At 36.4% G+C, this 25,709-nt stretch overlaps 1 protein-coding gene across 2 annotated transcripts in view; it reads left to right on the forward strand.

Annotated features, from left to right (window-relative positions):
• Window positions 1-25,709, forward strand: part of LOC128018853 (breast cancer anti-estrogen resistance protein 3 homolog) — a 50,364-nt gene that overhangs the window by 6,645 nt on the left and 18,010 nt on the right. The window contains exons 1-3 of one of the 2 annotated variants that reach the window (XM_052604665.1): window positions 1,669-1,908; window positions 11,550-11,892; window positions 19,097-19,136. In XM_052604665.1, the coding sequence (XP_052460625.1) occupies window positions 11,558-11,892; window positions 19,097-19,136 (375 nt within the window). In that variant the 5' untranslated portion in view covers window positions 1,669-1,908; window positions 11,550-11,557. Of the gene's footprint in view, window positions 1-1,668; window positions 1,909-11,549; window positions 11,893-19,096; window positions 19,137-25,709 lie in introns of those variants that run through there. The other variant, XM_052604664.1, reaches the window with a different exon arrangement.

Raw genomic sequence — 25,709 nt, forward strand, 5'->3', positions numbered from 1 at the left:
GATGGGAATTCGGCTCTTTTGACTCAGCTCAGCTTCAATTTTTATTACATAATTATTTAATTTCTATAGGCTAAATTTGAAAAAATAGAGTCGGCTCTTCAGATATGCGAGCCAGCTCCCGAAGTTCAACTAAAAGAGCCGGCTCTTAGAGTCGGCTCATTCGCGAATCGCGAACGACTCCTCAAAAGCTCATTCGCGAACGAGTCGATCCATCATCACTAACGCTCATGAATTGCGAACAACCCATCATAACGCATAGTCGGACAGGACAGGACACACAAGGAACAACACAAGCCAGTCAGTCAACGAGAGACAGGTATGGCAAGGAGCCCAAATAATCCAAAAGTAGCCTTCTCTAAATGGAAGTATATACATTACTTTTTCCTTCAAGAAATTAAAGAAACAATAAAAGGAAATATCAAAAGTTCCCAAAAATCTATCGTGTTATTTGCATTGATCCACTATATAAACATAATATCTACATACATGGCATTTGATTGGAGGCTAGTCTCACTTTGTCCCACAGCAACATTTTTTTTTAGATGTGTGTACAATGTTTCATGTTTCTGTTAATAATGTATTGTATTAAGTGTCCATTTCATTATAATATTCAGATTTATCTTAAATAATTGAACATGCACATGTATTTTAAGTTCCTTTAAAGAGGGGTAGAGGTGGGGTCACATTTGAGCATTTAAAATTAAATTTTACTTGAAAGTAACGCAATAGTTACTTTCTTAAGTAACTAGTTACTTTTAAAATTTGTAACTGAGTAACTAATTTAGTTACTTTTTGGAAGAAGTAACTAGTAAATGTAACTAATTACTTTTTAAAAGTAACTTGCCCAACACTGATTGGGAGACAATACACAAACAGCATTACACACTACATGAAAGGTTATATTCAAAATGGCATAATGAGGCACTTCAATCCAGATATATCCTTTTCAGTGTTTCTTGTGCACACACTTTGTTAGTAGTGAATTCTTTGTTGTGACACTTATGCACTTTTGGTATTTATATGCAACCCAATATTACTAGAAATGTATTACAAAATGGATAGATTTGGTTCTAGATGTTTGCACAATGTTTTGCACAGCATTCAGATGGTAACTGAGTGACAAACAAACATCTGAATCACCTGCAGTGCGATTTAGTCATATTACACCCCATCTCTCTGCATGAATCATTCGGGAAGGAACTCTGCCTCTGTTGTTTGTTATCGTCTCCCACTGACAATGAAGAGGAATCCGAGGACAAAGAGACGGGAAGTTCTGTTCCTCACAGACAACAGGGGAAAAACCTTTAGCCATTTTGATTAGCCATTTATGAAAACGCATTTTAATGGTTGAGAGTTAAAGTAAATCATTGCTGACTGTACAAGGTGTGATACTTCAGACGGAGTCTATTTTTAGATTATTTAAATTTTAACATTGACAATGTCAGTGTTCAGTTGACACATAACAGAAGCTTGTTATACATGTCCAAAAAAGTAAATTTTGAACAAAGAGGGACCAGTAATGTGCGGACTGGACACATGACAGAAGAGAGAGCTGCTGGGGGCAGGGGCCAGCTAGTCAGTTGTGAGATGACTCCTTAAGTTCCACCCACTGGAGAGGGTGTGTCTGGGAAATCCTAAATCACTCCCTTGGGAACTGAACTAAGGAGAGAGAGAGGGACTCAGAGGAGATTGTAAGACTGCTTGGGGAACACTGGCACAGTTCATAGTGGTAGCTCAGTGGCAACGTAACAGGATTGTCATTCACTCTCAACTTGCTGTCCGTCAGTGTGAATCTGTGCACTGGGTCGCTATGCTTGTTGTGGAACTGAGAAACTCTTACTAACAGACTGCAGAAGGAGGATATTTCAGGTTTTTGCATACTTAGACATACTTACAACCTTTAGCCAGGTAAGAAAACTTTTATTTTATTTTTTTGTTTGTTTTTAAGTATAATTTTGGCTCTTTGAACAAATAATGCTAAATATTATTGTCAAAGCTTGCGAACTATGACACTTTGCGTGTTACATTTGGTAGCTGACAGTGTGAGTGTGTGTGTGTGAGTTGTGTGTGTGTCAACTTTTGAGTTGCTCATGAGGGAAAAAAATGGCAGCCACTGCTGAGGACTTTAATAAACATGTGATCAATATGTCACAAATCGACTGAATGTAGCACTGCGGGTTACATCGTAGTAGGGTGGGGGTGGGGTTTGGGGCTAAAGTGAAAGCTATGAATATTAACATATAACAAGAACAACTATCAACGAGTGTGTTTACCTCTACAACAAAGCACTATTATATCAAAAACAGCTCATTATTTAAGAACAAAATCATGTTTACATAAAAAATTAGGTTTCTTTCTCTTCACAAATATACACACATTGAATAAGTACATAAAAATGCTGATGAACCTCATGACCTTAAGAACTTGTCATCTTATATATTAATCAATGTAGATTGTCCATGTAAACATGCTTAATAACTTATAAAATCATGTATTTAGAAAACAAAATATTCCAACAGAAGATGTGGGACCCTTTTTTGTTTTGGCCTCATTCTGTCGTCCCTACGTTGCTCTTGGTGTTTGTTTGTTTGTGGTGTTTTCCTCTCAACATGCTCATTACAGTAATTAGGGAGCATCCATGTTGCATGTGATTGGACTGAAAGATGTTAAAGATCTACTTTTAGCACGTAGAGCTGAGAGAGACTGATGTGACCGCTGGCTCCACGCCTTCAGTGAATGGGTGTGTGGTGCGTTCACAAGTCTGCATGTATTTCCACACTTCCTATCCTGATAAGCCTTAGTGTGATGAACCACTCAAGCCTGATTTGTGGCTGTTGACTACTGGTACGGGAGTTTGAGTTGAAGCAGAAAGTGCTGTGTATGTCATGGGGGGGGGGGGATGGTTGCCCATATGTTCCTCTCTCTGTGTGCAGCTGAGTTGTGCACACTTGGAGAACTATGGTGCATTCTTGGTTGTTTTGTCTCCTGTTGCTTTACTGCTATTGTCATTGAAAATGGGACCCTGGAATGAAACAAACACAGTGATGTAGTGCTAGAACTCTCACTCTACAAAATGGTCCAATGGTTTTAAGTGGTTTTGCTTCAAGACCTACACTAACGTTGAAACTTTTTTGGTGTCGGTATTATCTTTTTATGAAAAACACAGTGAAAACAGTAATATTGTGAAATATTTTTACAATTTCAAATAAGTTTTCTATTCAAATGTTTTAAAATGATATTTATTCCTTTAAATGCAAAGCTGGATTTCATGACTCTAGACTCCAGTCTTCAGTTTCGCATGATTCTAGGGCTGCCCCCTAATAGTTGACTAACCTTTAGACGATGAGAAGAGGCTTGGTCGACGAAAATGTTATTAGTTGCAGAAAAAAAATACACAGGAAGTGGTGAGGTCACGCAGTCCATAACGAAAAGATCATTAACAGCTGGATTTTGTGAAAAACAGTACATCCAAACGCTCGCCTATCATTCATCAACCTCAGATATGGCATAGCATCTGAAATATGTAAGTAGTAGCAACTTTACCTGGCCACTCAAACTAATGTTAACCTAGAAATATGAGCGTTATTCAAGTGTTTGTGCAGAATGTGAAAACTGAACAGTAGTGCGCTTGTAATGAAAATACACTGTCATTTTGGTACTATAAGAGTAAGAAGAGTAATACATTACATTTATTTGTGTGCATTCACTATAACAACAAAACATTGCGCTTTTGTAAAATAAAGGAAGCAAACAGGATGCACTTTCTGCCGTTTTGGCCTCTGTGAACTTGAGCATGAAACACTGTGTATACTTGCCTTACAGACATTTTTTTTTTAAACAATTTATGCTATGTCACTTGCATGCAAGCACATCCACTATTGTAGAGATGATTCAGTGTCGCCGAATTCATCTCTTAATCTGAAAACAAGATTCCCTGACACATTAATCATCATTACTTTTGCCGGTGTGCTTTTCCTGGACTGTGCCCAGCTGGTGGAATGACCTCCCAGTCTCAATTCAAACAGCTGAGTCTTTACTCATTTTCAAAAAACATCTAAAGACACATCTTTTTGCCAGCACTTTACCAACTAATACTAGCACTGTATACTAGCACTGTGTACATTTTACATTGGACATTTAACTGGTGACCCAATACAGTTTCAGTGTCACATCATACGGTCACAAGGCTTACATATTAACATGAGAAATATGATAAAATGCTGTACTTACCTTGTCTGTGCAAAGTTATAATCCAATTTTTCAACTTCTGTCATGACAATTTAAATCCACTACGCCTAGTAACTTTCATGTGATCAATGCATGGATACCAGAAAGAGACGTGACCTAGGACATGACCACAGGAAATGTCTGTACATAACCAGACATTAAAAGGACAATTCAGACAATTTTACGGCTTTACAAAACAAATAACTTTTTGTGGTAATCTATACAATATCAGACATCTTGACTTGTATTGAACCTGCACCATTCTTCACTGTGGTTCTTCAATTCAAGGCTTGGTTCTGTTAGAGAATGTGAAAACTTCAGAATGTGTTCTCCACTCCTTCAGGCAATCATGTTTGATGGGTGTTAAGAGTTCTTTAAACTCCCTACACTTGCTTTCCTCTCAATCTAATCTTTGTGTTTCAAAGGCAGGTTTGAATTATTTAAAGGAGACCTGCATTATTCACAAGATTCCCACCAACCCCTGTGGGGGTTGGCTGGACAGTGAAAGGGCCAGGGTGGGAATAATCATCTCGTTGTTTTGAAATGCGCAGAGAATTCTCTTCCTTCATGCGTTTAACCTTTTTGGTCTGAGAGTCGTGCACTTTGAAAACTGTTTGTACTGCATGCACATTTTGAGTATGACAAAAAAACAGTGTGACCTTGTTTGTGATTGTTACTGTACCCAGTAAAATTCAATACTTTCAATACTTTTGCATAATTGCCTCAGGTTAATCCATTTAAAAATACTTTGAAATGAGAAAGCAATAGGTTATTTGCAAAAACACAACATGGGTAAAATACAATAATAAAAACATTTATTTTAAAACTGTTAAAGGTATAGTTCACTCACAATTAATAAAAGTTTACTCATGGTTATGTCTTTTGTTTTCCGTGGTGCAAAAATAGAGTCATTTCTAGCATTTTCAAGCTGCTGTTTTCCATAGAATGGAAGTGAACGGTGTGTGTATAAGCCAGTCTAAAAAATAAAAAATAAAATAAGATAATGGCTTTCCTGGAGAACAAAGACACTAATAAACATGACATTGTATAAGCCAGAGGCAAAGAAATGTGTTTGACATAGAGGATGATGTCAGCCAGCAAACAACTGTGCTTTGCAGGATTGAGAGAGAGAGAGAGAGAGAGAATGGGATACTGTGATTGACATTTTGGAGTGAGGTCATATGATGGCATGTCAGTCTAGAATAGAACAGGCACTTGAGAGAGAACTGGATAATCAATGGGGAGTCTAAAGAGAAAATAGAAAAGAAATGCATTAATTAAGAACCGTTTAATGAGTATTTTGCATATTCATGACCTCTGGTGAGGAAGAGAAGTTAACAGTTAAAATGTTTTGCATATGTAATCCACAGCCACAGGGGGCTTGTTCCTGCATTTCTGTAGCGCTGACAGCTGTCTCTCTGCCTCACCGCCTGCTGAAGTGTTGAAAATTACAACATGCAGAGCTCTTAGACAACATGTTAGCCTACAGTGGCCTTTTGACCTGGGCTGAGAGCAGGGAAATCACTTATGTTTCAGATTCCTATTACACAGAGTGGTTTATGTAAGAGTTACAAACAGTGACATTTTACATTATATTATCCATGTTACACATTGCTGCTATTATTATATTAAATAATATATGAAGGTGATCTTTTCAATTCAATTCAAGTTTATTTGTATAGCGCTTTTTACGATACAAATCATTACAAAGCAACTTTACAGAAAATTAAGTTTCTACAATATTTAGTAGTAGCTTATAAGTGGTCATTGTCAGTTTTATGTGCATATGACAGGATTTTTCTCAAAACTACAATCATATATATGTATTTATTTCATAAAAATAAATTATACTTAGTTTATAGTATGGGGATTGTGTCATTAAAAATTATAGGATTTAGGTAAAAGTAGTTGAAATAAAGTATTTAAAAAAAAGAAAGAAAAAATAACATTTATTGGTTCTTATTTAAAAGTAAATGGTAAATAAATAGACTGATGAAATCAGGAAAGATTTTTAAGGAAAGATTCAGAGTGACTTTATTTCTTATTTCATACAATAAACATTTGTAAGATGGATTTTTAAAGAGATGAGGGTGAGTAAATGCTGAAAGAATTTGGCATTTTTCTGAGATCTATACCTTTAAAATCACAATCACCTGAGAAATATGTACACTGAAAGAAAGATTTATAATCATGCATCTAGAAATGTCCTCCCTCAGGGACCTGGAGGGTCTGCCCCCTTTAAAATCTGATCCTTTAAAAAAAATCTGATATGAGCATGCCAGCTTTTTCCACTCTGTCTTCCTAATTTTAGAAAGGTCACAGTTGCCCTCCTAAAATCACTGGTGTATATGAGTATTATGACTCAGAACCCTAACTTCCTCTGACACAGGAAGTGCATATCTGCCTTCTCAGATGAGCATGACTATCTCTCACACTCTGAGGTATGTGAGAAAAATTCATCTGAAACCAACAGGGGATTCCTGACTAGCCAGTATGATAACTCAGTAACAGGGATCTGTGGATTTTAATGTCTTCTAGCCATTACACACCGCATGAAAAACGGCACCAGTGAATGGAATCTCATGTTTCGGGGCCCCAGGACAGCGCACAGGTGCTCCAGGTGCATAAACATACAGCTGAGGTATTCATAGAGGGATTTCATAACACTATAAAGTGCCCTGATCAAACCATTAAAATCCCACTGTGTGGAATCTAGTCATTACATACCAGAACACCCAGACTGTGTAAAGAGTTACATGAATGCAAATAAAAAAGTGATTTATAGGTGTATGACAGGCGTAGTCTGATTAAGTGCATTTATTTTATTAATTTAAAAAAACAAAAACAAAAGCTATACAACCAGCCCAACTGATATCTTATGGTTTGTTTAATCTAAAAGTAAACTGAAAAAACAGCATTAAAAGAGCACAGTCACATGAAAAGCTGATTCAGGCCGTTGGTGGTCATGGATGAGTGGATGGGTGGAGGTGGAGGTGACTGTGGTTAGTTTGCAGGTTCAAACACCCCACCATGGCATTACCAGGGAGTTTCCATGTCTTTCCACTTTCCACAGATCCTTGTGCAAGGGACCAAAATTAACTCTTTGTCACACTGTCTGAATATTTTACTGGCTACACAACAGAATTTAACATTACTTCCTGGAAAATATATTTTTGTTCCTGTTGCAAGAAATGTAGCTCATTTGCAGCAAACACAGGTCATTGTGTCATAGTAGTGCATGGTTATGACAAAAATCATAGTTATTTTCTCTTAATTGTTGTTAATTTTAAATTTTAAATTTAAATTAAAATATTTATTTAATTTGTGTTTACATAGTTTTTATATAGACTACATATTCAAAATTATTCTCAAAATAAGAACTCTGTTTATAAACAATTTACTGTCATTTTATTCATCAGTAAATCAAGATACTCTCTAATTTAACATTAGCCCCTTTGGGAGATAACAAAACAATTTTTTTTATTTTTAATAAATTATAAATAAGCAAAATGACAATGTTCCTGTAACTCTATCACTATAATCATCTAAGCTGTCTACACTGCAGAATAAATCTAATTCAAGATTCAATATTCAAGATTTTTATTATTATTTTTAATTCAGCCTGTGTCTACACCTTGTGTTATATAATGCTAAAAGAAAAATCAATCTCTGTGCATTATCTCACTTTATTTATGCCTAACAATTTAATAAACAGTGACGGAGAGTTAGTCTATCATTATATTGGACATATTACTTATGATGTTTTATTTACTCACCAAAGACAAATTTCAGTCTCAATGGGAGCTTGGCGAGTGTTCATTCTGAACCCTGGATGCAAATTATTGGAAAACACAAACAATATAACTGCTGGCCCAGAATTAAATGCACATGTGGCAGAGGAAGAACATTTGGGGGCGAATGGTGGTGTGGAATGGGTCTGAGTTTGAAATCAGCTCCCCCCTCTCCATAAGGTGAATGAGATCATGCCAGACCTTAGACAGAAGCGCTGTCAGGTTCCAAGATTGAGTTTCATCCATCACAAAAGAGACAAAAGAGGGTGATGGCAGCACCAGCTCTGCTGCATGCATGTGTGCTCCGAATAACCCTAACAGCCAGTGGCGGTTCTACATTGAAATACACCCTGGGCGAGACCCCTTTCGAGCGCCCCCCCCCCCCCCCCCCCCCCCCCCCCAGTGGGGCTCAGTGGGGGCTCAGCTCCAGGCATTTCTATCAGACAGCATATTGGCATATTACTCAAAACACATAGCAGTGAAAAAATATAGTCCTACTTATAAATTATCAGAAATATTAAAGTTACATTAAATTGCAGTTGTACAGTTCTCTTGTAGCCCACACACACACACACACACACAAACAAACATGATATGCACACCTGAAAGCTCATGCTGGGGAGAAGTAGAGGCAAAGAGGTCTTCATCCTCAATATCAGATATTTGTGGAGACATATGTGTAGCGGAGGAGGTGGTTGGCTCATCCTGACCAGTGGCAGAGAATGCTCCAAAATATTTTAGAAGTGCCCCTGAAATTGCAATTGAACTGCATTTGAAATCAAAAGACCATAGGATAATGTTTTATAAAGCTAAAACAGCCTAGGGTCAAATTGACTCAAAACATAATAGAAGGGTTACATAAACATGCTCTTACACACTAACTGTCTGTCATTACACGCTATATCCTCCTAGACCCGGAAAAAAACATTTATTTATTTTATTTTTCCCCCCATGTCATCACATTGTTTAGAGCATAGAAACAAGTAGTAAAAAAATATATATATATTGAAAAATTCTATTTTATTCATGTTATGCTATGGTCACTGGGACTCAGTTGTTTAAAAATATAAAATGACTTTAAATTATATGTATAGGCAAAAACAATGGGATTTTATTTTTTAATCACCAAAAACATTTTGGGTTTCGGGATATCTTTCAACCAAAATTTGTATGTTAATCTAACTTTCATGGAGATACCATTAGCCATTAGGTTACTGCCTCAAATTATACGCATGACACACTTTTAGTTATGACTTGTAAAACTATATTTAGGAAACTATACTTAGCATACTGTGTAGCAAATAAATAGCAAATGTTCATCTTTAACCTACAGATTTGAAAATGCCGTTGGTTATTTACAGGGCCTAACGTTAAAAAAATGATGGAAATGATAACTGAACTTGTAACAGTTTTATTGCAAAGCACAATATTATAAATTAGATCTCGTGATTGAGTTGAAACCAAATTATTGTTGTATAAGCATATCAAGCATCATAGCAAAAAGGTTAACAAAGAGTTATACCCACCACCAATTAACATTAGCCCTTCATTCATGAAATGGATACTGTAATGATACAGAGACAATAGTTGCATACCTTTATCTTTTGCTCGTTTCTCCTCTTCTTCTTTTCGAAACTGGGCACCTGATGGCTCTGATCTTTTCTTCTCCATTTCTGTTTATTTGGCACTCGACAATCAACAGATTTCCCATCCCCCAACTGTCACTCAGGACCAGAAGTCAAGGATAAACCAATTCACCTTGATGACCGCATAATCGTTTTGTATTACCTAGTTTCATTTGCAGGAACTATAGGCCTGTATTATAACATTATGAATGAAATGTGCGTTATTTGGAAGAAAGTCGAGGTGTGTGACTGACTTTAGCCTATTATTAATTATATTTAATAATAACCCCCGCCCTGTCCGTTCCATTTGAGAGAGACCCAGAGGTGAAATGTCGCACGCGCCTCTCGCCCCACCCCCTTACACTTCTCTCACAACACAAAGCTTCAGTGTACATTTTCAGCAAGCAGGGGCGCCGGCAGCTGCAGGGAGCGCCAATTTGCCAATTCCACACACAGTGAAATTATATAAATGATGAAAAACCGCTTCGCGACACAGAGGATTTTTTGTTTATCTGCTCGTGCTGCCGCCCCCCAATGTGTCACGAAAAAATGACGCCCCGGGCGGCTGCCCGGTTCGCCCGTGCCTAAAACCGCTAGTGCTAACAGCGCTCTTTAATGGGGTCAACATGCACACACACTCATCCAGCGTCTGGGTCAGCGAACTCACACACCCACTGTTTTCTCTTGATTTGAACCCCCTCAATAAACATACAAAAGTCACAGTCTTATGGAAACCAGGGGTGATGTTTTACTTTATTATATTTTATCCTTAAATATTAAAGATATAAAGTGAAAGATTAGCCTTATACTCTTCCCATTGTCATATACATGGACAGACATGTTTAATTTATTTCCCTTGAACAAGGAAACACAAAGCTATTGTATGTTTGTAGAAAAACCCTAATATAGAACTAAAATGGGTTTATTTTTATGATACTTTGTTGTCCTTTTTGGAGCTATTCAGCTGATGGTTAGCATCATGTTACTTGGAAAAAATAAGGATGAATATTGAGTGACATGGATGAGTGAATGATGCCAGAATTTTTATTTTCGGTTTTAACTATTCCTTTGAAAACACAACAGAAAGAGTAATGTCTACAAATCCAAGAAATTCCATACAATCTATCTCCACTTTCACTGCACCGATTAGTGGTCTCCGTGTGTCTCTGGAATGCTGAAGTAAACATGCGCTTTGAGACAACAACGGAAGATCCTTATCTGCGCCTCTTGCGGTCAGACTGAACGGAGTTCCCTCTCTGTGAGATATATGTCTCTGTTTTTTTGTTTGCTTCAAGACTATCAAAATGTGAGGCTTTCCAACTTATCTGTGCCACAGGGCACACACACGGCAGGAGGTTTCATATAAACACTAACTGTTTACCACCTAAAAAAAAAAAAGTCAGAACAAATAACACCCACCTTTCATCACATCTGTGTTTTTAATAATAGTTATAAACACAGACTACTGCCTATATATATATATATATATATATATATACGTACACATACACACAAATATATTTATTCATAAGTTTGGTGTTTTTTAATTTATATGTTTTAGCAAGGACACAAAAAACTTATCAGTATCAGTTAAGACTATTATATTATTCTGTTTATCAAAGAATGTTGAACATTTTTTGTTTTTAACATTGACAAATAATACATGTTTCCTGAGCACTAATTCAACATATTAAAATGATTTCTGAAAGATCATGTGACACTGAAGACAGGAGTAATGGCTGTCATCACAGGAATAAAATTATATTTGAAAAAAGATGAAAATGGAAACGTTTGTTTTAAATGCTAAAATAATATTTAATATTAACACTGTTTTTACTGTAAATCAAATAATATGTATTGTTTGTAGACTATTCATGTAATGTTGTCCTTTTTTAATCTTTTACAGAGCTGAGGATGATGGCAGAAGGGAGGTTTTCTAGTCTGCCCAGGAACATGCATGTTGGACGGCAGTGTACGCTTGCATCTTCTATGGATCTGCTGAGCTCACGGCCTGCCATGGCCGAGATGCCGGTCAGCGGGTACCAGGGAGTCTCCATCCATGGTACCCTGCCTCGCAAAAAGAAGAATGGCACTAGTTCCCCTGTGAAGCAGTGGGAGATGAATGGAAATATAGGGTCATCAGTAGTACCATACCCGGGCCGATATCGCCTGCCACCATCACCACTAATACACAACATTCTCGAACACCAGGCTTTCCACTCAGACAGGAAGAGCAGTGTAACATCCAAGTAAGAAATACAGTACATCTACACATCTACCCTCTCTCAGTGATACAAATGCAACAAAGCCCTACAGTAACAGCACCCCCAAAAACACCCCAAAGCACAGAATTCAGAGCTATCCAGCTGCTGAGGTGTTGTTGCAAGTACAGATTACATTTAAAAAAACATGTTAAATGTACTATTACACCATGTCCTAATCATGACAACACAACTGATAAAAACACTTGTGTTTTTCTAGTTAGGACACAGTGTTATGGGAAATCAGGAGCTCATTGGTAATCCGTTTCCCTTCAGTACAATGTTTTATGAATTAAACATCATATTATATAATGGGTTATAAGATGTCATCCGTAGTAATAATCAAACAGAACAGTGTCTAAACTTAGGGGTTGCTAATTTATGATAAATAAAAATGGCATAATTTTAGACTATAAAATATAAAGTGTTTACAGGCTAGTTAAGTGATTTGGATGCAAAGGTGAACTCAACTAACCACTAACAGTGAATACAGCGTCAATGAGCACCCTAAAACTACTGTTAGGCTTTGTTAGCATTTATTTGTGAAGTGTGTAGTGCACATTTGAATATACTGTAGCTGCTGCACTGTAGATTACCTCTGTGTTCTGACTTTATTTTTTACTGTATCGTATCATATCACCTCTTTGTTGTTGTTTGTCTGGCTAGTGGTTTAACATAACTGATAATAAGTTGGTCATCAGAGCAGTTGACACCAGATCTTCGCCTTATACTGCCCTTCAGTCCCGTTAACTTTACTGTCTTGCGTCAGGAAATAGGAGAGCTGAGATAATTATCATAAAATACAAAGCTGATCCTTGCTCAGTCTCATGTCCAGGACTGTCTCCATCTCTTTTTCTTGCGTCTTGTCTCTCTTTTTCACTGTCTACCTACGTCTTTGCAATACCTCTAGGCCTGTTTAACTGTATCGCCCTTTCTGTCTGTCTGATCTTATCACAATCAGTAACAAAGAAGTGTGTGTTTGTCCCTTATTTACGCAGACTGACTTAACAGGTAATATATCTCACCCACAATAAAATAAATGGCAGATACAGTAAAATAGTCTGTGTCTGGCTCTGTGGACAGTGTCACTGATTGTAGAGGACACCTTTCACGAACAAGGGCACAAAAATGTTCATCACCACTTGAGGAGGTCAAACTAAATATTAAGTAAAATCTTTTGGTTTTTATTCATAAACTTATATAATTCCCATAAATTACAGGAAAAACAAACAAACAAATACAATTAATATTTGAAGAGTTCATTTGCAACAACCAATAAATGCCATGTAATATATATATATATACAGTATTGTTCAAAATAATAGCAGTACAATGTGACTAACCAGAATAATCAAGGTTTTTCGTATATTTTTTTATTGCTACGTGGCAAACAAGTTACCAGTAGGTTCAGTAGATTCTCAGAAAACAAATGAGACCCAGCATTCATGATATGCACGCTCTTAAGGCTGTGCAATTGGGCAATTAGTTGAATTAGTTGAAAGGGGTGTGTTCAAAAAAATAGCAGTGTGGCATTCAATCACTGAGGTCATCAATTTTGTGAAGAAACAGGTGTGAATCAGGTGGCCCCTATTTAAGGATGAAGCCAAAACTTGTTGAACATGCATTTGAAAGCTGAGGAAAATGGGTCGTTCAAGACATTGTTCAGAAGAACAGCGTACTTTGATTAAAAAGTTGATTAGAGAGGGGAAAACCTATAAAGAGGTGCAAAAAATGATAGGCTGTTCAGCTAAAATGATCTCCAATGCCTTAAAATGGAGAGCAAAACCAGAGAGACGTGGAAGAAAACGGAAGACAACCATCAAAATGGATAGAAGAATAACCAGAATGGCAAAGGCTCAGCCAATGATCACCTCCAGGATGATCAAAGACAGTCTGGAGTTACCTGTAAGTACTGTGACAGTTAGAAGACGTCTGTGTGAAGCTAATCTATTTTCAAGAATCCCCCGCAAAGTCCCTCTGTTAAAAAAAAGGCATGTGCAGAAGAGGTTACAATTTGCCAAAGAACACATCAACTGGCCTAAAGAGAAATGGAGGAACATTTTGTGGACTGATGAGAGTAAAATTGTTCTTTTTGGGTCCAAGGGCCACAGGCAGTTTGTGAGACGACCCCCAAACTCTGAATTCAAGCCACAGTACACAGTGAAGACAGTGAAGCATGGAGGTGCAAGCATCATGATGTGGGCATGTTTCTCCTACTATGGTGTTGGGCCTATTTATCGCATACCAGGGATCATGGATCAGTTTGCATATGTTAAAATACTTGAAGAGGTCATGTTGCCCTATGCTGAAGAGGACATGCCCTTGAAATGGTTGTTTCAACAAGACAATGACCCAAAACACACTAGTAAACGGGCAAAGTCTTGGTTCCAAACCAACAAAATTAATGTTATGGAGTGGCCAGCCCAATCTCCAGACCTTAATCCAATTGAGAACTTGTGGGGTGATATCAAAAATGCTGTTTCTGAAGCAAAACCAAGAAATGTGAATGAATTGTGGAATGTTGTTAAAGAATCATGGAGTGGAATAACAGCTGAGAGGTGCCACAAGTTGGTTGACTCCATGCCACACAGATGTCAAGCAGTTTTAAAAAACTGTGGTCATACAACTAAATATTAGTTTAGTGATTCACAGGATTGCTAAATCCCAGAAAAAAAAAATGTTTGTACAAAATAGTTTTGAGTTTGTACAGTCAAAGGTAGACACTGCTATTTTTTTGAACACATCCCTTTCAACTAATTGCCCAATTGCACAGCCTTAAGAGCGTGCATATCATGAATGCTGGGTCTTGTTTGTTTTCTGAGAATCTACTGAACCTACTGGTAACTTGTTTGCCACGAAGCAATAAAAAATATACTAAAAACCTTGATTATTCTGGTTAGTCACATTGTACTGCTATTATTTTGAACAATACTGTATATATATATATATATATATATATATATATATATATATATATACATATATATATATATATATATATATATATATACATATATATATATATATATATATCATATAGCATGTTCTGAACTCTAAACATGTTTTGTCACAAAAGCCGGTATTGTCCACTGTAAAGCATTGTGAGTTCATGTTTTGCAGTAGAAACCCACAAGCACCCAATAAATCCTTTTTAGCGAATCAGCACGCAGTATTCGGGTAAAGTGACAAGGCTGAGAGACATTTCATCAAAGCTGACTAAAAGTGACTGAGGATGGATAATTTTGACTAAACATGCCGTGATATCTTCTTTGGGATGTCAAAGGAAAATGAAAAAAAGGAAACTTTTTCACAGAACCTATCTAAAGCAGCATGTTACAGTGGTGAGGGTAAAGTTCTCTGTATTACGTGTAATCAAAACAACAAAGTTCTGGCGTCTACATTGTTATCTGAGGCGATTACAAAAAAATGTTTTTATCTCTGAAACATGTAATGTGGCGTTTTCTGCTTTTGCCAAAAAACTAACTTTTAATGTATACAAAAATAAACAACTATAGTGAACTTTAAATTTGAACTTTAATTCTTTTGCAAATGAACTCTTTATTTAATCAATAATATTTAACAATATATTATTAAACCATGTTTTAGTAATTTAATTAGTTAATAATAAATAATAAATAATTGAAACACTTATTACTGCTAAATTAAATATTAATTAAATAGATGACATCAAAAACATGGCATTACTTGGTGACCTTAATTTTTGCAAACAGTTGAAATCAATCACATTTTAAGGGGTGAATACAAGCATTTGATTGTTTAAAACAAGCTACTTTTTACAATACATTATTTTTGATAGATGATAATTGATAAATATCTAATAAGTTTCACAAAAAAGTAAAAAATTTAAACAAAGGAATTGTGTGGAAAGTGCCAGAGAAAAAAACTTTCCATAAGTTACCATAACTGAAAACAGCAAGCAGACCACAGACAAAACACTGATAACTCAAGCTGCTGTTAACTTGTTGCTGAGCACCTCAGGAAACACTAAGGATAGACTAAATAGTGGCTTTTATACTGTAGTTTTAAGGGTAACTGTGTGTATTTGTGTATCTGTGGAGGCGTAGGTGTGTGTTTGGGTTTCCGTAAGCCTAGTGGGCCGCATCTGTCCCTTGACATTTGAAGGTTACCTAATATAAGACTACTATTTCACAGCTACAAAGCTCACTGACAGACGGAAGGTGAAAAATGACCACAGCACACAAAAGAAGTTCCTCTGGGCTGGTGGTAAGGTTAGCAATGACTTCTTCTAGCAGCCAAGTCACCATAACAACACCATACTGTGACTCTACATGACACATGAAAAAGAAACCAGAAGAACATGATCACTGTGCAGGTTTAAGAGAGAGAGAGAGAGAGAGAGAGAGAGAGAGAGGAACCTACAGCTTTATTTTCTACATGGACACCTACATTAAATCAACCCAGAATCAATAAATAGCTTACTCCTGGATGACTTTTTCCATTATTAGTTTTATCAGAGACTTGGATGGCATCGTGTTTAAATGTCAACCCTCTGAAAGTCTGGCTGCAGAATGCTTCAGCAGTTTGAGTGTGTCTGCCTGAACATGAGTAGTCAGATGAGATGCAAGGTTTTGTTTCTTGGACTGAAACATTTATATTTGATCAAATAACGGAAGCTCTTTGCATCTTTCGACCGGCATGTGTGAGGCAGCTGTTCTAACACAGACACACACCACTCTTCACAGGTTAAAGTGAGGACTGTAGATTTATGGCTTGACCGAGAGATGAAAGAATTTCCGAAGAGGCAGATTGGAAGAGAGATTGAGAGAAACACAAAGAAAGAGAGCCAAAGGAAGTGAATGAGACAGATGAAAGTGATGGAGGAGCAACAGTGCTGTTTGATTAACTTGTTAAATCTGATTAAAGTGGTGATGAGCAGATTCCACTCAACACCCTCGTAACTACATGGCCTTGTCTTCGAGCGTGCAATAGCAAAAAATAACACAAAAGTTTGTCACCAAATAGTGCCACCTATCTTTCATAATGTTCAACAGCACTTTTAAGATATCAGCTGTCTTATTGGTTATTATATTACCTATTAAGTAAACACATGCACTCACGTTAGAGCTTTTTTTAACTATTATATAAATATTCTATATAGTTATTTGATTAAAATGAGGTTGCGAATCTAGCTGACAGTGAAATGCATAACAGTAATGATATTAATGCCCTGCATGTGCTGGTAGACTCAAGTCTTTGTTGAGCCGTCCAGTATTATTGTTATGTAACTTCATTAATGGTTGCTAAGCTCTACGGAACCCAAACGTTCCATTCAGACTACCAGGTGGTGCAAAGGATTTCCTTTTGCCACACAGTTTTGATGTAACATGAAACAGTTTTTGTTGGGAGTCCTTTACACTCCCATTTATATTAAATAAAACTATGCTACTGTACATAGACTGAATTGAACCCACACCCTAAATCTACATAAAGGATGAAACAGTTTTGCATTTTTTTAAGTAAATGAATAATAAGAAATCATTTAAACACATAAATAAACATAAAAAGCATTTTCATTTTTTCCCTTATTATTATTTTTTTAATCATTTTGTCCCCAAATGTTAAGTATGTGTAGGTGGATTCTTTTCTACTGCATGTGCATGATTTTTGGGAGTGTTGCATGTTAACTGTCCCATTTCTCTCTAGTGGATTAAGCATTATGAATCTGTTTCTGGAAACCCAGTAATAGCTTGTCCATCTCTCTAACTTGACATGTCCTCCCTTCGCTTTCTGATTCTGACTGGCAAGACTGTGAGGTACTGTACACATCACCACTTTGAGACACTATACAGTTGTGGCTTGGCACAGAACGAGTCAGAGATGGAGATGAATGTTTTTCTTGAGGCCATGTCCTCACTCCATGCCCTCTCTTTGCTGGTCCCAAACTCAAGTCACTTTTGGGTCGACCAGTGGGAGTGCTGACAGTGCTCTCTTATAGCATAATAATGTCAGCATTCAGAAGCTTTAAAGCGTGGCCTCTCGCCTCTAGAGTAGCTTTCCACCGAATGTCCATGGGAACATTAAACAGGAAATCAGACACGCTTTTAAGTTCATCAAATGCGAAGCAAACAAACAATCCCCAAAAATCTTCTCATACATTCTCATATTTCCAGTTATCTGACGCTTTTTATATACAGTATCTGAGCTCTCTCACCCCAGGTGCCACCTCCACACTGAACCTGAAAGCCACCCTTATTCCCCTAAGGGGGTGAGACAGTCTACCACACACCCTGCTGGTAAGAAAGGAAGAAAGAAAGAGTCGTAAAGAAAAGTCAGGTTTTTGTGTAAGCTGAGCTGAAAGGGACTACTGGGTAAAGGCAGAAAGAGAGAGGGCGGAAAAATCTAAATGGAGAAAAAGCTAAGCCATGCACCTCGAAGGCACATTCTTCTGTGCGACTCTCTTCACCACCATGGTTCCTGCGTTCCACATAGAGAATCTAAATAAAACAAAAAAATGCAGTGCTGACCAAGGGCCATCTCTGCAGTTAGGGTAAGTCGCATCTAGACCATAACCTTAAAGCCGCTGACAGGAATAGAGGTCATGTGAACAACAGTCTCCTCCTGTATTTTTTGTATAGATTCTGTGTTTCATTTGCACTAAGTTTGTTATTTACACTGTTTTTGGCCCTATGGGAAATTCAGACTCGAGGAATTAATTTCCCTTTTCCTGGCTATAATCCTTTAGAATCCAGGGTTTAAATCTTCATAAGCATAAATCCGGAGAGAGTCACAAGAGTGTGTTTGTGTGAGACAGAGAGCCACTAAAAGACTTGACATCCTCATCCCTGACCGCTTAACCCTTCATTTTTCTCTCTCTCTTAATGCCTACTTTAGTTTTTTTTATTATTTCTGCTCATTAACTAAACTGATATCTGTATTCATCTCTGCAGACATTTGCAAATGTGGGTTGGTGTGGAAGTAACTGTGTGTGTTTGGGGGATGGTGGGTGTGTGTGTGTGTGTTTGGTCATATGTTGTGGTCTATACTGTGGTGTAATGACCTCAGGCGAGCGGGGCTGAACTGGTAGATGTACAGCCTGCCCAGAGAAGGACCCACACACACACACACACACACTCACAGTTAAACGGCCAGGCAGCTGAGCTAAAGGAGAGTTGATGTATTCACTGAAGAGAGTTCTTTCTTTTTCCTGCAGGGACGGTGCAGGCATGGACCCTACCATGGAGTATGTCAAGGTAAGGCTTTACATTTTGCCTTACCGTGTGTTTGGAGTTTGAGATGGTTGCTCTTTTATGGTAAAAAGCCACTGGCAGCATATAAGGTATGGCAGGTGAGGGTTTGTTCAAGAGAGAGATGATCTTAGGGCAACCCTTTACCCTTTGAGATTTCCCATACTATTCAGCTTAATGAGTTTTGTAAGTGTAGAGTCTTTAAAACAGGACAGGAATGTCATGATGGGGATCTGAAGGATTGTAGTTTATTGACTCAGAGCTGAGTAAATATACATATTACATTGCATACTTAGATTTTCATCGGAGACAAATATGTGCATCAGTGGAAGTGATCATCTTTGTTTTATAAACATTTACGCTTCCTGATGTATTTTATGCTAGTTGAGAGTGATTAGAGTTAAGCGGGATGCAAAAACAATACTTTTGTTGCATTATTTAACTCACACCATGAAGTTTAGCAAATGGAAGTGCACTCTCCTTGACCTGTCTAGACCCTTCTAAAGGGAATGACTATGGCAATCAGACCCTATAGGCGTGTGCAACTTTAAGTCAGAGCTGTCCATAAAACACAGGAAACTCTACAGCCTAAATTTCCGATAAAGATCTGACAATCTCTGCATTTCCTACTGTGCAAGGGGCCCCTGTAGACACATCCTCAATTAAACCGGCACAATTGCAAGGAGGAAAAGAGCTGGTGATGTTTCAACATATGCAGTTGAAATTACAGTATCAAGTGAGGAACAAATGACAAATTTCACTTCGCCAGCAAAGGCAGATTGTTCCCTGACTTTATTTTGACCTGAGGCATTATCAAGCAGTTATGAAAGCTCTTCATCACACAATACGACTGTATAATAGCACCCACGACTCGACTGATGAATGATAGATTGTGATGCATCTTATTCAGTTAGCATGATGTTTTCTACTGTGATTACCTTCAGCCTTGAGTGTGCTGTCACCACACAGCTATCTCTGTCAGCCTGCTGAGAAACGATCTCTCTGTCAGCAGCTCAGTGGTTTGCATCATCTTAGGGTCTAGCAACTTTCTGTGAAGAACAAACACCTCATAGCATTACCTCACACAGACAACAAACTATAGCAAATAGCACACACACACACAGGTGCACCAACGCAGTTGAACATACTGTCACCGTAATCAAATATTACCATTTGTACCAGTACAATTTTTTTGCAGTGGGATTTTTTTTTATTACCATTAAACATTTTACCACAAAATTTTCATTAATGTAACGCAGAAAAAAGTAATTATTGCTTAAACTGAATTATTACATAGATAAATAAATAGACAAATATGTATAATTTAATTGCATTTGTTCTACAATTAATGTTATTTTTTTGTAATTGAAATGTTAATTAGTAATGGGGGAACAATTACAAATATGAAAAAATATTTGTAATAAATTAATTCATGTATATATAAACTGTATGACAACATCACTGTGAAAGTTATACTCACCTGGATAATAGTGTGGGGTGGAATGTGGTTGTAAGTAAGAAGTAGAATGACAAATCCAAATTATTTATTTATTCATTCATTTGGAGCAAAATATGATTTAGACATTTGTGAGATTCACCCTCCAATTAGAGAGGCCTATAACATATCCTCGGAGGAATAACATAGCCGGGAAATGTTTCAATCAGATGAACTGCATATACACTGGCTCTTTATACTATTATAGGAAGCTCTTAGTTACTCAATTATTAGAATATATTGAAATGATGATGCTATAATTATCATTAGAGTTCTCATCATCTACAGACGTATTATATTCAGGTGTAGACACTATATTTAGTTTGATATAAATAATACTTTCCTCTCATACTGTTAGCTGATTTTGATTATTTAGTCATATGTTTTGCGTGCCCTGGGCTTTCAGTTCGGTTGTGCTGGTTTTATAACTTTGTGTTAGCTAAGGAATGTTTTCTTCAAAGTTAACAGGAAGCCAGTCATCAAAAATATGGGATAATTAACTTCCAAAAAAAGTCAGATGACCCTCGTTTTAGGATTGTTAGTGAAAACGGTTTGTTTTTAGATGATTTCAGATCAGGTGGTGGTTTCCATGGTTGAATGAGTTAAGATCTACATTAACTCAAATGTGCAACCTCTAATCAGTTTACATTTATAATCAAATAATTTATCAATATTTAATATCAAGCAATGATGATATGGCTATATTCTTTCCCTCTCCTTGCGTGTGAAGCAGAGATGGAAGAAATTGGAGCTATTATCATCAAAGATGATCTGGGTGGTGGAAACTGTTTGTTTGACTTTTGTTTAAAAATATAATTTTCAAAGGCTGGGAATCAAAACAGCGGATATGACGCAGGAACCACAGACTTTTTGTGATTCATGGATGTAAATGAAACATCAGTGTCACATTTTATTTACTATAAATGACATGACCTGTTGGCAAATTAGCACTTATTTTCACTTCACACTTCTTAAGAAGGATATATACAACTATTTAAAATTTGGAGAGGCTAATGCGAACAGAAAATTGATCCAGTCTGAAGATCTTATAATGTACCATCAAGAACTTTTTTAATCTCCAAAGAACCAAACAATTATGTGAATAATTTTAGGAAAAAAAGAAAAGAAAAGAAAATTAGAATGAAGAATAAAGTTGTAGTAATATAGTCGTAATATTTTGAGTAAGAATTAAAAATTGTAGCAATATGAGATTTGTATTATATACAATTTGCTAAGTATTACTTAAATTGTTCACAAAATATTGGCTATACTATTATATTACTAAAATATAACTATTGTTACAACTTTGTTGACAATTTTGTACCTTTTCCTCAAAATATGACTTGCATCTTATATTGAGAAAAATGTGTTCTTGCAATCTTTGATTTTTTTGGACTATACTACTTTCAGAACTTCAGTGCCGTTTTGGTTGCTTGGTTTTTTTCCATGTTTTTGTTTGTTTTTTAATCTTATCTAATCTTATCTTATCTTTTGATCTTAAATTTTTTTTATGTTGCATTTAAACAGTTATTAACCCCTACATGTGACCCTGGACCACAAAACCAGTCTTAAGCCACGGGTATGTTTGTAGCAATTGCCAAAAATACATTGTATGGGCCAAAATTATAAATGTTGTTATAAATTATATTTATAATTTATAATTATAAATCAATTATAAATCTTTTATGCCAAAATGCATTAGGATATTAAGTAAAGATCACATTCCATTAAGATGTTTTGTAAATTTCCTACTGTAAGTATATCAAAACGTAATTTTGGATTAGTAATATGCATTGCTAAAAACTTCATTTGGACCACTTTAAAAGCGATTTTTTTTACACCCTCAGATTCCAGATTTTCCAATAGTTGTATCTCGGCCAATTATTGTCCTATCATAACAAACCATACATCAATGGGAAGCTTATTTGTTATCCAGAATCACATTTAGCGAGAAAATAAGAGGGTTCTTAGGGTGCCCAAGAAATACATTGAAGAACCTTCATTTTTAAGAGTGAAACAAGTTTTATTCCCTGCTTTCTCCCACACATCCACATGTACACACATATCTTTCTGTTCTTGATGTCCTGATGGTGAACACACACTGTTGCTCACTACACTGCTAAGCACTTTTGAAAGAGCTTTAGAGGAACAAAGAGGCACTGTTCCCTCTGTGGGATCTGCTGCCCTGTGAGCCCACAGAAAGACCTCTCTGAGACAGAAGCACAGAGAGCCCAGTTCTGAACAGAGAACATAGACTCATCCAGTAGGAACAGTTCATAGGCCCTCCGTCCCTCAAAAGATGATTGAGACAGGAATCATGAAGAAACAGACTGACAACACCCACTCATATTGTTAGACAAAATCATATTATCATTGCTTAATACTTCATATTCTGTAGACAGACAAAAACTAGAGGTCAGTTAAGGTCAGTCTGCAAAGAAGAAAGTGCTAAAGATGTGACCAGTAACACATTGTTATTAAAAAACACAATATTTCTCATTTGCAAACATGCAATTCTTAAAATCATTCAAATAAAATTACACATGAAAATATTGCATGCACAATATTTCTGATATGTTGAAGCAATATATGTAATGTTTAAGAATATCATTTTTATTTTACTAAAGTAACTTTATGTAAACAACTTGTCAGATTATCCCTGATGAATTGTTTTACTTTTCTCTTACCTGACAAATGCATTGTCGAATATCCAGTTTTCAATCATTTGAAATGAAAGACATAGCATGTGGCACACTCCCGGCATTAAAGCCTCCAGTTATTATAATATAATGTTTTGGCACATGTTCCAGATCTTAATGCAGTGATATTAAAGGTAGTATTTTTAGATCTTTACCTCAAGAGACACTCCAGATAGTAGTAAAATCTTGTCTATAGGCATAACTTGACTGGAATTGATGAATGTTGTTGATCATGTTCATGGCTTTAGGGTGGAGTATGTCTTGACTGTGACTCCGTATCTCTTTGCATGACTGTGAACTTGGAGACTGATAAACCCAAACATTAGTGAGTAAAGCAAGAGCTGAATGAACATTATATTAGAGATTGCAACTGAGATGAATTGTCATATCACTTAGGTGCCAAACTAAACAAAAAGGAAGATCAACGGTGCAGTCAGAGGTTTGCCTGAACATCAGTGTGAATTTCCATGGACAACTATGAGGAGAGCATCTGTTTAACAGCACTCATTAAAGCTAGCATTGATTGAATATTATCACTGTTGCAGCGCGTCCTGATTTTGCCGAGTTAGATGTGTTCCTAGGTCAACATATTTTGTTGTCCCTGGAACAACATTTTACTCCAAAAATTTTATTATTGACCATATCCCTAGACCTAAACCTAACCTTAACCATGAGTAATCCCTAAAATCAGAGGAAATGATAGATGAATGACACTGATGTACAAGCACAAAACAGTGATTTTAAGCAGAAACTTCACAAAATCTATAAACTGGTTCTTCAAATCTGATTGGTTAATGACAATGTTGTTCCAGGGACAACAAAGATGTTGTTCCAGGAACATGTCTCACTTGGTATAATCAGGTTCTGCACTGTTGCACACAATAAAGATGCACAATACCCCCTAGTGTTCATTTATGTGCACTGCAACACTGTGACACTACCACCTAATACATTACAGCAAGTTTTCATTCTGCCATTTCACATCATTTATAAAGAGTGAAGTCCTTTGACACAGCAAGTCTATTGATTTGGGTGAAAACGTTTTCTAATCACAGTCTCTGTAGAATTTAATAAACAAATTATAATGAAGTCTTATCTAGAAAACAAAAATAACTTGTTCTAACTAGTGGATAAAGTGTGAACTCTCAGACTTTATCAACTGGAGTTGCTTTTGGACTGTCACTTCACATACATTACATTTTCTAAGATTTTACTTTTTCTAATTTCCTATTTCTATACTAGATTTTTTTTTTTCTCAGCTACATTTTTTGCCTGCTCAGAAAAAAAAAACGTGAGCAGGATGGAGGGGGGAAAATCCAAGATGTCCCAGATACCCTAATTCACCTTGCTGTGTTAAAATAAAATAAATAAAAATGTAAATAAAAAAATATGCCATTCTGTTAGAAATGGTCAGATGAAAGCAATTTACCCTTTGATATGCTCACGTGAAGTGAAGTCAGACATGCATTTAAAATGATTTTTTATTTTTATGTACAAAAACGTCACACTGACTCATTTCTGTAGCAGAGTTTAGAAAAGCAGATTTGCATGTAGGACCATGGTGATTTTATTGAGCATAATAAGGTAGTTTAGGAGCCTCAGGGAGAACATTCCAGTGTTGGTCCGAGGTTGTACCAGGCAGCCATAATGTCTTTGTTTACCTATTAAGAGCAATCTGGGAGAAATATAACAAATCTGTTGATAGACAGGCCCTAGAGTAAGTAGGCCAAACATACTTTATTGTTTCATTGTTTTCCACTTGCATTCTCACATTTGATAATTTTTCATTTTTATTTTTAGAAAAATATACATTAAGGTTGAAAAGTCCACAGTGAAAATCTAATTTTAAAATGCAGAAATAAAAAGTGAAAATATATTTAATATTGTGCACTATTTATGTGTTGCTTATCAAATATGTGAACTCTTTGCACAGACAGTAAGATGATATTGTTTCCATTGAAGCCCAAAATGCCCTTTGGATCAATCTCAATTCATGCTAGAGATTTATCATCTGAAAATCATGTTCATTTTGTCCATTTAATTATTATAATTTTTTTTTTACTAAAAATAACTAATATAAAAATACAAAATAAAAATAATTTATAATAAAAAATTTATTATACAGGGAAAAAATCCAAAGAAGCTTAGTGGACTTGTGTATGCGGACCCCACACATTTTTTTTTGAAAGGTCCTTTCACTAAATAGCCACACATTACTAAATGGTGCAAATAACACAGACTCACCTCACAAACACTCTGTGAGCTCTTATTCAGTCCGGTGAAATGGTCTGGGAAACATGAATTCTCTTCTGTCTTCTAAACGTACCGGTTTCCAAATGCCTCTTTTAGTCCCTGAGCCTTTTCTATGGGGTCAGGGTTCCTTTC

Source organism: Carassius gibelio, chromosome A8, assembly GCF_023724105.1.
Source record: "Carassius gibelio isolate Cgi1373 ecotype wild population from Czech Republic chromosome A8, carGib1.2-hapl.c, whole genome shotgun sequence".
Lineage (NCBI taxonomy): Eukaryota > Metazoa > Chordata > Actinopteri > Cypriniformes > Cyprinidae > Carassius > Carassius gibelio.